General features: G+C 45.2%; 1 protein-coding gene across 1 annotated transcript in view; it reads left to right on the top strand.

Annotated features, from left to right (window-relative positions):
• The first annotated feature begins 11,043 nt into the window (after positions 1 to 11,043).
• The window catches only part of LOC127585778 (uncharacterized), a 41,066-nt gene continuing 37,137 nt past the window's right edge, over positions 11,044 to 14,972 (top strand). Inside the window, exons 1-2 of the mRNA XM_052043469.1 lie at positions 11,044 to 11,238; positions 12,670 to 12,786. Of these exons, the coding sequence (XP_051899429.1) occupies positions 11,172 to 11,238; positions 12,670 to 12,786 (184 nt within the window). The 5' untranslated portion in view covers positions 11,044 to 11,171. The remainder of the gene's footprint in view (positions 11,239 to 12,669; positions 12,787 to 14,972) is intronic.

Here is a 14,972-nt window from a genome sequence, read left to right as displayed (position 1 = left end):
CTTTCCAAAGCTTCCACATCCTTCCTATAATGAGGCGACCAGAACTGAACAAAATTCTCCAAATGTGGTCTAACCAGAATTCTACAGAGCTGCAACATCACCTTGCAGCTCTTGAACTCAATACCAACGAATGAAGGCCAACACCCAATATGCCTTCTTAAAACCCTATCGACCTGCGCGGCAACCTTGAGGGATCTATGGATGTGGACCCCAAGATCCCTCTATTCCTCCACACTGCTAAGATTCCTGCCATTAACCTTGTATTCTGCCTTGGAATTTGATCTCTGGTTGAACTCCATCTGCCAATTTTCAGCCCAGCTCTTGCATTCCATCAATATCCTGTTGTAATCTACAGCAACCTTCTACACTATCCACAACACCACCAACCTTTGTATCATCAGCATATTTACTAACCCACCCTTCCAGATCCTCATCCAAGTCACTTATTAAAATCACAAAGAGCAGGGGTCCCAGAACAGATCCCTGCGGAACACCATTGGTCACCGACCTCCAGGCAGAATACGTTCCTTCTCCTCTGAATCCATACAGCCAAGTTTCCCTTGATCCAATGCCTCCTGACTTTCTGAATATCCCTTCCATGAGCAAACCTTATCAAATGCCTTACTAAAATCCATGTACACCACATCCAGTGCTCTACCTTCATCAATGTGCTTTGTCACATTCTCAAAGAATTCAATCAGGCTCGTGAGGCACGACCTGCCCCTCACAAAGCCATGCTGACTGTCCCTAATCAGCCTATGATTCTCCAAATGCCCATAAATCCTGTCTCTAAGAACCTTCTCCAGTAACTTGCCCACCACTGAAGTAAGACTCACTTGTCTGTAATTCCCAGGGTTATCCCTACCCCCTTTCTTAAACAAAGGAACAACATTTGCCACCCTCCAATCATCCGGCACTACTCCTGTGGCCAGTGAGGATGCATAGATCGTCGCCAAAGGCACAGCAATCTTTTCCCTTGCTTCCCGTAATAACCTTGGATATATCCCGTCTTCTCTATCCTAATGTTTTTCAAAAGTTCCAGCACATCCTCCTTTCTCATGTCGACATGCCCCAGCATATCAGCCTGTCGTACGCCATCCTCACAAACGTCAAGGTCTCTCTCTCTGCTGAATACTGAAGCAAAGTATTCATTAAGGACCTCCCCTACATCTTCCAACTCCAGGCACGTTTCCTCTTTTATCCCTGATCATCCTACCCTCACTCTAGCCATCCTCCTTCACATATGTGTAGACTGCCTCGGGTTTTCCTTGATCCTACTCGCCAAGGACTTCTCATGCCCCCTTCTAGGTCTCCTAAGTCCATTCTTAAGCTCCCTCCTGGGTACCTTGTAACTCTCCAGAGCCCTGCCTGATTGATGCATTCTAAACCTCAGGTCAGCTTCTTTCTTCCTCTTGACAAGATATTCTACATTTCTTCTCAACCATGGTTCCTTCACTCGAGCATCCTTACCCTGCCTCAATGGACAAACCTATCCAGAACCCCATGCAAGTACTCCTTAAGCAACCTCCACATTTCCGCCGTGCGCTTCCCCAAGAACATCTGTTCCCAATTTATATTCCCAACTGATGCTCCCAAGTTCCTGCCTAATAGCATCATAATTCCCCTTCCCCAGTTAAATACTTTCCCATATCGTCTGCTTCGATCCCTCTCCAAGGCTTTGGTAAAGGGTTTTCTTCAGAACCATGCGTTCTGCATTTCTTGTTTACGTATGTTATTGCAGAGAACATACAGTATCACTTGTAAGTCCTGCATATTTTAATAGAACATAGAACAGTGCAGCACAGGACAGGCCCTTTGGTCCATGATGTGTGCTGAATTATATGAACACCTGCTCCGTGATCAATCTGACCCTTTCCTCCTGCACACCCATAATCCTCCATTTTTCTCACTTCCATGTGCCTATCTAAGAGCCTTTTAAATGTCCCTATTGTATCAACCTCTACAACCACCCCCAGCAGTGTGTTCCAGGCACCCACCACTCTCTGTGTAAAGAAGCTACCGCTGACATCTCCCCTGAGCATTCCTCCTCTGACCTTTACTTGCCCAGTCACTGCTTGGGCAATTTTCAGTGCATTCTTGGAGGTTTGATTTACCTCTGCTAACAATTGGCTCTGAATGCAGTCCTGATTGATTCTACACATTAAGCATCTGTGAGAGTGTGTTGCTATCATTATAGTCTTGTGGTAATTTCATCAATTTGGCTGCAGACCTGGCCACTACTTCATCAGGTTTTCTTAACCATGAATCAACTTAAACCTTTGCAGGATCGTACTTGGATTTGGCTTCCAGTAATTCAACATATCCCAATTCCTTAATTTTCTTTTATTCCTATTTCTCCAGCTTCAGCAGGTTTCTGATTAAACTCTAATGCAGCTGTTCCCACCATGCCAGTGAGGATAGACCACTGTTTGTTTTCGTCATAAATGCTGTTTGCAGCAAAGGTCATTAACAGTACATTGCGGCAACCCGGCTCCGAAGTCGGTGCCCGTCGGCAGACAGGCCAGCCGCAAAATGGCGCTGGGCCTTCTTCAACAGCGAGAGGAGAAAGCCCGCGCATGGGAAGAGGTTCGGTTGGCGCACCTCCGACGTCATTGCCATGCGTTGAGCACGGGAACTTAACTGCTTAAAAAGCCAGCACGGCAAGCTTCGAATAAACCAGTCTCAAGTTCAACCCACCAACTACGTGTCATTATTCCTAGCTCAGTGCTTAGCCCATCGCTACAACATCTCAGTATTTCTGCCTTGTCTGGAGTGAGAATCAAATGCTGCCATTGAGCCTGTTGTTGTGGTCATTTCCTTTTTTATTGCAAAGGGTTTTTTTTTAGACTTTCCTTCTCTCCCTTGTTTTCTTTTCTTTGGTAAGAGCTTGTCTTCACTCCAACCAGATTTTGGGAATAATTGTTCTTGTCACCACTATGTTACATCTTAGCCTTCACATCTTTTTGTATTCTGAGTCTTGCCCTTCAGGAGTTTTTTTTCTGAGGCCGACTGATTGCACATGTCTGGAAATGCAGCCCTGCGAGAGTTCAACTGATGAACGGCCTCTTTGAAAGGTCAAAACTTTGACACAGGATAAGCTTCCAAAAGCACCTATTGGCTTGGAGCACATTTATCAACTATATTCATTCAATACTATGTTACTGCAGTAACATATAAAATTTATGCTGCACAAGTCATGGGAAATACTGTGTCAACAAATTTCCTGTGTTGAAGCAGTGGGAGAATTATTGTTGTGTTTGTAAACAGTGAAGAAAATACTACTGGCTTTCAGGAGGGAAAACAGGTTGGAGGAATAGGTGAGCACATGGCAAATGGAATTTACTGATGAAAAAGTAAGATGAACCAATGCGAACCAAGTTTTTGAGGGGATTTAGAGGGATTCCTTGGAAGGTTTTTTTATTATTTGGCCAAATTCATCTCACTGCCTGCAAAGCTGCAGTTTTAGAGATAATAGAGAGACTTGGAGGTCCACAAGTCTCTGAAGGTGGTGAGATGGGATTACAAAGCAGTTAATAATGTAAGGAAAAAGATCCTGGGTTTTAAATGCAGAGTTCAAAAGCTAGGAAGTTACACTAATCCAGTATAAAAGTTCAGTCCAGTTGGAGTATTGTGTCCTATTCTGGGCTCTGTAGGAGATTGAGAAGGCTTTGGAGAGGGTGCAGAGGGGATTTACCAGAACGGTTCCCTGGACAAGACTGGAAAATCTGAGATAGGTAACATGGCATAGAGAAGATTTGGCAAAGATGTTTAAATTCAGCATGTGTCAATTGGGATAAACTAGATCTGAAAGTATTTTGAAGAGTGAAAGAGAGCGTGAACACGTAGTTCCTGCTGTTATTCACTCCCTGACCTTTTGATCTCGCTCAGATAATGGGTAGATAGTGGATCTTGCACAGATCAGGTAACCCTACAAGGCCAGGTCCTGACACTGCAGTAACTCGTCCCATAACATCTGCTCATGTAATATTGCTCACATGCACCGACATTTCAATGTTTCTTTCTCTCTACAGTTTAAATGATTATATTTTCTTTTAATTCCAATCAGCTGAAAGGGAAGAAGTGGTTGGTGTCCGTGATTCATCAGTTTTATTGGATCCTGAAATCACTGTTGATCCCAGCAAGAATGAAATTCTTTGGACTTTCAAAGCCAGCAACAAAAGCCTGGATATTATTTTGAATCACATCCCAGGTGTTGCCACAGTGGAACCAAGTGAACAGTTCAAGGACCGTTTACAATTCAATGCTTTGAGTGGTGCGCTGACGATAAATGGATTAAATGCCAGAGATCAAGGAGATTACACCTTTATTGTTGATGGGAAAGAGCTGAAAGTAATCGAATTGCTCATCATTGGTAAGAAGCTTCACACATTTGTGATGCAGTGTGTGATTTATTCATGGCAGAAACTGCCGTGGTATCCATGATCTGTGATTGTTGTTGCCATTAAAGACGAAGTAGAATACCTCTATGTGACTACTGAACTGAGTCATCGGAGAGACACTGAAGCCGGTGATGTAAACGTCTTTATTCAATACAGCAGATCCTCTGGAGAGAATCTGGTTCTCCTCTTCTCACACAATGTTTTATATTTTTAAAAACACAAAGACAACAATTAACTGCAGTTTCAATGGTTATAATTACCTGCTTAACTTTAACATTTTGAATGTGGACAGGTAATGTTGCAGAATTACATATTTACAATGGTAGCACATCCCAACCAGCAGAACCCCTTTGAATATTCAAACTGGTTGCTGGTCTGAAAGCTTCTGAGCACAAACTCCAGACACCCAGAATATACCTCTTAGTAAAGTGTTGAGGGATGGCTGTCTGAATATACAACTAGCCTTAATATTAAGTGACAAAACTGTACATTAAGTGGCAGGGATACACCTTTAACAATGTGTTAATACAGGAGATGGCCACTTAACACCTTCCCTGATCTCATCCTGAGGGTTTCAATGACCAGCAATTAACATGAACATTTGTCTATTACCTTCCCTTGTACAGAATCAGAATGTTCCAAACTCAGTGATGGGTTTCAATAGCCTAAAAGTATCAGTTGAAGTTAAATTGTGAACAGCTTCATTTCCAGAAGACTGGTACTCATTCTTAATATCTGCTATCCATAATTTCATAACTCCATGGTAATCCCAACACTCACCTGGTAGAATAACCACTGCCGTACGAGATATTGAATGCAGTCATTCCGTCATCTTCCATGGCTGTGATGTGTCTGCCTTACAATGGAACAGTTCACTTGGGATTTCATGCAACATCCACAGCTGCACTTGTGAGATAGATGTTGTTGAAGGGAGGGACGGACAGGACAAAGGGAGTATCTCTGATAGGGTGGGCCAGGTTGCCTTAGTGGAAAAACAGATGATGATGTGATGTAGTTGATTGGTTTATGAGGGCAGTTAGTGAGAGAGGGAGAGAGAAAAATCCTGGCTCAGAAAATCGCAAAGGAGCTGAGGATGGTTTCTGCAATGATGACAACAGAGCCCCATTAACAAGCTAAGACATCAGGATGGCCGTGTTCCTGGTGCAGCTGGATCCTTGTTGTTGGGTCACAAGATACTGATAGAGAGGAGGGAGGGGATAATTCAGCAGCCTACTTAAATCAGGTTTGATGAAGTATCTTGGAGATGGAGGGACAGTGGAGTTCAGGGAGGGAAATCCAGAGCTTGAGGGGAGAGCTGACAACGGTAGGGAATAGAAAATTGGGGGTGCACAAGAGGTCAGAAGCTGAGGGTTTGGAGTCTGAGGGATGTTCCAGAAAAAGGAAGGAATGAGGCCCCAGAGAAATCTGAAGGGTTGGGAATTTAACTTTCTGGGGGATGGGAGATGGAGAATGGAGAATTGAGAATTTCAAAGCCAGTGCATTGCCAGATCAGGAGCTAACATCAGTCAAAGAGCAGTGGAACCCGGCCTGTACGGGTACAGTAGGGGAGTCTTGGATCAGCTTAAGGTGGAGGGGTTTGAGGTGGGAGGCCGTGAAGGAAAGCACTTTCACAGCAGTCTGGTCCTAAAGAGCCAGTTCCTGTAACCCCAGCAAAAAAATGTCACACTTATCTTCGCATGTTGTATGTACTCATTTGCTGTTGTTTTCACACAGTGCTCTGTCTCAATGTTTCACAGCCACCACATTTTAAATGAGTACAATTATTTTTATCAACAGATAAAGATAAAGAAGAGATTGGTGCTCTTGGCTCATCAGTTTTACTGGATCCTGAAGTCAAAGTTGATCCCAGCAAGAGTGAAATAGTCTGGACCTTCATCAGCAGGAGCATTTTACGTCACATCCCAGGTCGTGCCTTAGTGAAACCGAGTGACCAGTTCAAGTCCCGTCTGCAGTTTAACACTTATAATGGTGCTCTGATGGTAAATGAATTAGATTCTGGTGACCAAGGAGATTACGCCTTCATTGTAGATGGACAAGAGCTGAGGATAATACAATTACTGCTCTTTGGTAGGTAACTTTGTTTCGTGATGTGATTGAGTACAGAATCCACCATAGTTTTTGTGGTTGTTGTTTCCAGTGGAGGCAAAGTTGGACACCTCACCTGGTAGAATAAACACTGAGATACCAGATGTTGAATGCAACCATTCAGTCAATCCCCATGGCTGAGATGTGTCTGCCATTCCCTGAAGGAGACCGCTCAGGATTGTGATTCACCATCCATTGCTGTACTGGTGGGATGGGAGAAGGAGAACAGTTTGTCAAACCCAAGGCTCGGATTTTCTGTTGGAGAGGATGAAAGAGATGGTTTTCTGTTGGAGAGGATGGAAGGAGGATGGAAATGTGGACGGATGGAAAATGTGGAGAATTAGGATGAGAGTAGGAAGGGAAGAGAGGATGGGAAGGGAGGGAGGTACAGAATGCATTGGATGAGTGTGGGAAATGGGGAACGGGAACATGACAGGATGATGGGAAGAACTTTCAATTCTCCCATATAACCCAGAGTTATCAAATTCCACCCCACCCAAATCTTATCTGTGCGTATGTATGAGTTAAGACTATTGTTTGCACTGTAAAGTCAACAATGTGTTGTATTAAAGTTTTCTATTTCATTTGGTGATTCTCGGTGCTGAGACAGAGACAGGAATTTTGGGAAGCTGCCCTGGGAGGAAGATGGAGGAGAGTAAAGGAGTTAGGATTGCTGTCTCTGTTTTTTGTTTTTGAAATCCATGCAATCCCCACCATGGTCACCTTAACCTCCTTGTTTAAACCCACTTCTGAGATGACAATTCAACTCCTGGAGAAGGTGATCAATGAGGAATAATTACAGAGCCTGGCTGATAAAAAGGCAACGAGCCTGAGGATGTTCTCTAATATCATGAGACCAGAACCTCATTTAAAGGGCTGAGATGTCGGGGTATCCATGTTCCCCATGCAGATGGGTCACTGGCAGGTCACAATGTACCGATGAACACCTTCCCTTCCTCCTGACGTGCCGTGCCTGACGGTTTCCTCAGCAGTGTCCGATTTGAGGATTTCAGTGTCTGTTCCTTAAGACAAGTGGTTAATAAAGCATTTTCAGGTGTGAAGCTGGTCAGTCCTGCTGGGAGACCAGCAGAATTGTTGGAGCTGGTGGTAATTCTGGGATCAATCACTTACCCCTTCTCTTTCCCGGGATGGGGGAATGTGAAATCATTGGTCTTATAAATATCTTGTGGATCTACAGGGAAGTGGAGCTGACTGTATGTGGCATCTATGAGAAAAACATGCTGTCACAGTGATAGAGATGTACAGCACGGAAAGAGGCCCTTCGGCCCACCAAGTCCACATTGACTGTCAAGCACCATTTCCACCAATCCCATACTGATTCCATTTTATTCTTCTCACATTCCCATCAATTGCCCCCAGATTCTACCATTGACCAATTACTCTTCCAGCCCACGCATCTTTGGGATGTGTGAGGAAACTGGAGCATCGGGGAAACCCACACGGTGACAGGGAGAACATGTATTCCCACACCAAAAGCTTCAGAGTTCAGGATTGATCCCCAGTACTGGAGCTGTGAGGCAGCGCTCTGTTAGCAGGGAAATCATTTGCTGAAGACCCCCAGCAGGTTTGGATCTTCACTACTTGAGGGGAGGTGGCAAAGTGACAGCCCAGTAATCAGCCTGATCGATGGTCAGTAATTTGCACAACAGATGAGACAACTATCACCACAACATATAGTTGGTTGATGCTGTGCTGAATGGTCTTTAGTTACTGAGTTCATTCTTCCCTTGTTGAACAGGGCTACAGCATTTGCCTTCAGTCCTTTCACACCAGTGGAGTGGAAAGATGATCATCACTCCTCCATGTTTCCTTTGTCTATCAACAACCTCTGGTACACCACACCTGTCAGAGAATCCTCTGCTCTTTGTGCTGCCGTCAGTTTTATTCATTTGTCTGCAGGATGTGGGCTGGCCAGCAAGGCCAGTGTTCACTGTTATCACTGAATTACTGACTGAACTGATTGTCTGCTGGAGCCCAGTGCACTGGTGCATCAGGAGTCAAAGGGTAGCCAGACCAAGTAAAGATAGCAGATTTCCCTCCCTGAAGGGCATGTGTAAGTCAGGTGGATTTTGTGGAAATCTGCACATTCATTGTCACCATTGCTGATATGTGAATTTAACTTCTGCAGCTCCTTCGGTGGGATTTGCTTTGTCAGTTCCAGGCATGTCTGTATTCTGCATGATTTTGTTTCCAATATCAATATGTCAGTGTGCACATGGGGTATCTAGGATATTAATTATTGTTGGTCTCACTCATCAGTGTCAGTAAAGGGTAATATAACATTTGCATTACTGTGATTTTAATGAGCTGAGGAATTTCCCAGAAGTCTCAGCAGTCGGTCTGATGTCGGCAACCTAAAGATATCAGATAGTGGCCAAAAGCTGGGTTTGTTGTGTTTGATAAGGTATCAGAGAGGTCGAGGAACAGTGTGGATCAGGGAGGGAATTCCAGAGCAAGAGGGTGCAGCTGTCAGTGGAGGGGATGGGAAGTCTGGGTTGTGCAAGAGGCCAGAAGGGAGGAAGCTGGAGATCTGAGGGTCCTGAGTCTAGATGATTCTGAGTCGAGGGATGTTTCAGGAAAAGGGAGAAATGAAACTCCAGGAAGTTCGAGATGAGATGGGAGAACTGAGAATTCTGAAGCCAGTGCATTGGCAGAGTAGGAGCCAGTGCAGGTCAACGAGCACTGGGACCCAGCTTGTTCGGGTATGGTATCAGTGTCTTGGGTCAATTTAAGTGATGAGGGGTTTGAGGTGGGAGGCCAGGCAGGAAAGAGTTTTAACAGGAAACAGAAACAAGGAGAAGTGCTGTAGTTTGGTCTCAGCTGGAGTATTGTCCAGTTCTGGGCATATCACTCTGGGACAGGTGTTGAGGCTTTGAGAAGATGCAGAAGGGAGTTACCAGAATTTGACCAAGTATCCAGAGCTTGAATCGTGCCATCCAGAGTGAATCGAGAAATTGATATTGATATTCTTTGAGCTGAGGTGAACAGGAAATTTAATGGATGTTTCAGAACTATGAAGTCCTGATGCAGGGTTGCGATATGGAACGTCGATTCTCCCATTGCCTCCACAGATGCTGCCTGGCTGGCTGAGATCCTCCAGCAGCTTGTTTCTTGCTCCAGATTCCAGCATCTGCAGTCTCTTGTGTCTCGTTTCAGAATTCTAAGTGGTCTTGAGGGTGGAGAAGCAGAAACTGCGGGCAGTTTTGCAATCAGATGACACAGTGTTGAGCAACAAACAGTCTGCTGGAGGAATGCAGTGGGTTGAGCGCATCTGTAGGTGGGGGAAGAACTGTCAACGTTTTGGGTCGAAACCCTGCAACAGGCGGTTTGGTAAAAATTCCAAGGGTGAAATGTGTGGGGAAAGAGTCAAAATCAAGTTTATCGTCATCTGCACAAGTACATGTCTGCACAGTGTCATGGGAAACTTACTTAGCAGCATCACAGGCACAGCATCAGATACGCAACATTCACAAGGAAAACGTAAACTGAAATTGCACACAAATTTTACATGAAAAAACACGATACGAAAAAAAAATGCAAGTCCTTTGCAGTGCAAAGTGATCATAGTGTTGCTATACTGAGATAGAGATTAAGGTTGTGCAAGTTGGTTCCCTCACCAAATGGTTGAAGGGAAGCAGCTGTTGTTGAACTGGTGGTGTGGGACTTCAGGCTTCTGTACCTCCTGCCCAATGGTAGAGCAGAGTGTATTGGAGCCAGCGCAGTGGGTGGGCTGTATGGCCCTTGCGTGATGTGATTCTCTGGTCTGTTTCCTTGTCAGCTTCAGGTTTAAATGTTTATCACCTCTGGTGTAGTTGGTGTTGAAACCTGTCCCTGGACTCCCCCTGATTGCAGCAAAATGAACATCTCTCCGCCTGCTTTTCTGTTCCACTTTTTTGAATTCTCTCTCAGTGAATCTTGGAGTCGCTCCCTCCCCTGTCCTGACACTGCTGAAGCCATGTTGGCCTCGTTGACACACTTCATATCCTGAGGGGTTGTGACAGAGTGGAGGTGGAGGGGTGTTTCCTCTTGTGGGAGAACCTTGAACTGGGAGTCACAGTTTAACCATAAAACTTTGCCCATTTAACACAGAGAGGAAGGTTTTTTCCCCTCTAAGAGGCTTCAAGTCTTTGCTTCCACTGTTCTTTGAAGAAGGTGGTTTGGAATCTTGAATATTTTTGAGGCAGAGGTAGATGAATCCTGGATCAGCATGGGGGTGAAAGGTTATTGTGGGGAGATGTGAATGTGTCCCATCAGGTCAGCTGTGATCTCACTGAATGGCAGAGCAGGGTCGAGGATCAATGGTCCAGTGCTGCTATTAATTCCATTGCTGTGTGTATATTTGGTGTGTACGAACCTATTGTACTTTCGTACCTTGTTGCAATGTCACATGGTGAGATCACATTCCATGTCAAGAGAGAATATCATAGTTTGGTCATCAATATTTTCTCTTTAGATCAGCTGTCAGAAGCTTCCATATTGACCAACACTGAAGCATTGGGTTTAACCGTCGAGCTCACCTGTGATGTCAGTGGAGATTCTAATGAGTATCAATGGCAAAAAACGGAGGGGAAATCTCCAGCATCACCAGCTAATGGATGAAAACAGGACCCTTGTCATCCCAAGCGCTTCATTTGAGACTGTGGAATGTACACCTGTGTCACAACCAATCCCGTCAGCTCCATCCAGGCAAATTTCACCTTAATTCTTCAAGGTAAGCTTTATTCATGAATGACATTTTACAGTTAACATTTGTGACCACCTGCTATTGCTGGGCCGTTGAACACAGCCTGTGCAAATCAGCACTACAGCAGAGATGGGCAAAAGCTGAAGTAATTGAGTTCACAGAACCCCAGAATGTTATAGCACAGAAGGAAGCCATTTGGCCCATCAACTATCTCCTGGTTCTATCTGAGCAATCCACCGAGTCTTCCTGTCCTATTCTCTCCCCATAGCCCTACAACTATCTTTCAGATTATTATCCAGGCCTCTTGATGAAACTACAATTGAATCTTCTTCACTACTCCTGACAGTGAATTCCAGATCCCATTCCAAATACTGGCATAACAAAAGTATCTTAAGGATTTTTTTCTTTTCCCAATCACCTTCATTCCCACCCAGAAGTGGTTTTAGAAAGTTCCACCGTGACTTGTTCTTTATGCCTCTCTTCATGAAGCCCAAGATCCTGTACGCTTTTAACTACTTTCTCAGCCTTGAATGACACTTTCAGGAAATCCCTTGTTCTTGTAACCCTTTTAGAATTGGTTCCTTGAGTTTCTGTACTCTTCTCATTCTTTCAACACATGGGATGGTATCAAGGGGCAGATAATGCATCTCACTGATAAATTAGAGCCAACTGCCTAAAGGTAGTCCTGTTCCCTGCCCATATGTACCATCTGGTGTACCAGCCCATAACATCAGGGGAAAGTAGTGGATTACAGTACCTATCACGTGTGAGTGTTGGAGGGGTGCCATTGACCATGTGGGCATCAACCTTCTGATCCAGAACCGCTTTCTCTCCTCGGACATATCACTGACCACGTCACAGAAATCTGTCAGAAATATCCTCTGTCAAAAAGATGGAAAAAAATTACAGGACATAACAGTGGAAGGGAACCAGCAAGGAATTATCCACAGGGATGGGTTCGTATCTGCTCCAGTTATGAATGGCAATGTGACAGAGCCTGGTCAGATTGAGGGAGGGAATCAACAGCTTTCTCACAAAATCATCAGGGCTTCTCCATAACCTGTAGGTGTCAGCGGAAGCAACCCATGTATCATCTCATATATGTTCGGTCACACCATAATGTACTACTCAAGACCTGGCCATCCCAACACCAGCAGGAGCAGCCAGAGCAGAATACGAGCAGCAGGGTGAGATGTAAAGATTGGACTGGAGACCAGTGAGACGACTGAATAGGCCCCATGAATCATCTATCATTCGCTGGTATAACAATTCATTGTGGTTAATCCACCTCAGAGCAGAGTCAGTTGGTGTCGGCCTGGGTCACTGGTTGGTGAGACTGGGCAGGGGTTGGCACATTCCCTTCTCTGCAGGAAATAAGGGAACAGTTTGGTTGTTGCATCATCTGGCAGCTGGTGCCTTGTTATGTGTTTAATTATTTGAATTTGCTTTTAATTGCAGGCCTTTCCCCCAAGGACGTTGCAATTGTTGCTGCATTGACTGCAGGCCAACTGATTTCTGCACCATCTCTTCGTTCAGCTGTGTTGCCGGACCAGTGGAGGTGGAAAACACTCGGAGGTATTTGCTTTGAATGAACCTGCAGGCACCACCCAGTAACCTTGGATGAACTTTAACAAAATGAGAAAAATGTGGTAAATGCATTCTCCACCACCGTCCCTTACCCTCAGTCCCTGTGACCTGGGGGATGCAATTGCCCATATTTTCCCAGTTGTTAGGTGGCACTTCGCAGTGACACGGGACACCTGGAACAACCTTGGAGTCGCCTCCAATCTAACTGCAGAAGATGCTGAGGAGAAGTGGCCATGAGAGGATCTGCCTTAATTCACTCGTGTTTGCTGCGTTGTGTTGTCACACCTCATTGTAACACCGTCTGTTTCGAGATGAGGACTGAGGGAAAAGCCCTTTGATCCTGACGGTGGCAGCATGGATCGGCGGGGGCCCTCATTCACATATGGGGCAGGGGTGTGAGGAGGGTTCCCCTCCCCATCTAGTAGCGGGGGTTTAAGGGAATGTCTCACAAACCTGGCGGAGACAGTATAAGAGGGTGTCTCCTTCAGGCTTGGTGATAATTCTTCTTGGGTGTTTACAACAGTTTTTTTTCAAAAGCACTTTCATTCCCATGGTGTTTACCACATGGGAACACCACTCGCTCCCAGAACCATCCCATGTCCACCACCAGACATGCCTTTCCCTTCCCTCCCCTTTCAGCATTCAGAGGGATCTGTTCCCTCTACATCTCCCTGCTTCACTCTTCCATCTCCTCCACTGCCCACTCCCCTTCTCACGGTACTTTCCCTGCACCCAAAGAAGATGCAGCACCTGTCTTATTACCTCCTTCCTTTCCACATTCCTGGGGCACAAATATTCCCTCCAGGTAAAGCATATTCTTACAGCACGGAAACAGGCCTTTTGGCCAACTGGTCCATGCTGACCGAGATGCCCCATCCAAGCTAGTCCCTTTTGCCAGAGTTTGGCCCATAACCTTCTAAACCTTTCTTCTCCATGTCCCTGTCCAACTGGCCTTTTAATGTTGTTATTGTACTTGCCTCAATCACTTTCTGTCGCAGCTCATTCCACATGGATACCCCTTTGTGTAAAAAAAAGTTGCCCCTCATGTTCCTCTAAATTTAGCCCTTTCACCTGAACCTTTGCCCTCTAGTTCTTGATACCCCAACTCTGAGGAAAAAGACTGAGTGTATTCATCTTATCTCTGCCCCTCATGACTTTATACACTATAAGATCACCTCTCAGTCTCCTATGTTCTGAGTAATAAAGTCCTGCCCTGTCCAACTCAGTCCCTCAAGTTCTGGCAGCATCCTTGTAAATCTTTTCTGCACTCTTTCCAGTTTAATAACATGTTTCCTATAGCATGGTGACCAAAACTGAACACAATACTCCAAGTGCGGCCTCACCAGCGCCTGCCATGACCTCCCAATTTTCATACTCAATGCCCTGATGTACGAAGGCCAATGTGCCAAAAGCCGCCTTACTGCCTACCTGTGACTGCACTTTCAGTGAACCTGTACTCCCAAGGTCCCTCTGTTCTACAACAGTGCCCAGGGCCCTGCCATTCACTGTGAAAGTCCTACCTGGATTTGCCTTTCCAAAATGCAACACCTCGCACTTATCCAAATTAAACTCCATTTCCAATCCTCGGCTCACTTACTCAGCTGATCAAGGACCCCCTGTAATTTTTGATAACCTTCTTCATTGTCCACTGTACCACCTATTTTTGTGTCGTCTCCAAACTTACTACATGCCTTGGTTGCCTGTTGCTTTAACTCTCTGTCTGATCTCCCTGCCTTTGGCCTTTCTACAGTTCCAGCAACGCCCATGAGGAGCAGCATCTCTTATTCCATGCACCTTGCAGTTCCTGGACTCAGTAATGAATTGAACAACTTCAGATAACCAGCCTTTCCAGTTTGTGTCAGAACTGGCTACTCCTGATATAAGATCATCAGCCTGTACTTAACTCCATTTTCCACTCTTCACAGATGCTACCTCACAGGCTGGGCATTTCCAGCATCCTCCTTTTATTTTAGACTTCCAGTAGTTTTAGTGCATTGTACACCATTATTTTTTCTCTCCTCCCGCCGCCTCTCCCCCATCCCCCTCTCTTCTCAGGATTTCCCTCTATTTGCATCTCATCCAGTCAGATCCACTGTGATTTAATAACAATCCCCCACCCTTTCTCAGCCATTGGTGTCATTCGGTCTCTGTTAGTCTCCTCCTTTGCGCACACA

The sequence above is a fragment of the Pristis pectinata genome, chromosome 34, assembly GCF_009764475.1.
Source record: "Pristis pectinata isolate sPriPec2 chromosome 34, sPriPec2.1.pri, whole genome shotgun sequence".
Classification (NCBI taxonomy): Eukaryota; Metazoa; Chordata; class Chondrichthyes; order Rhinopristiformes; family Pristidae; genus Pristis; species Pristis pectinata.
Note: the sequence above shows the minus strand (reverse complement) of the source record. Positions and strands in the feature narration are given on the sequence as shown.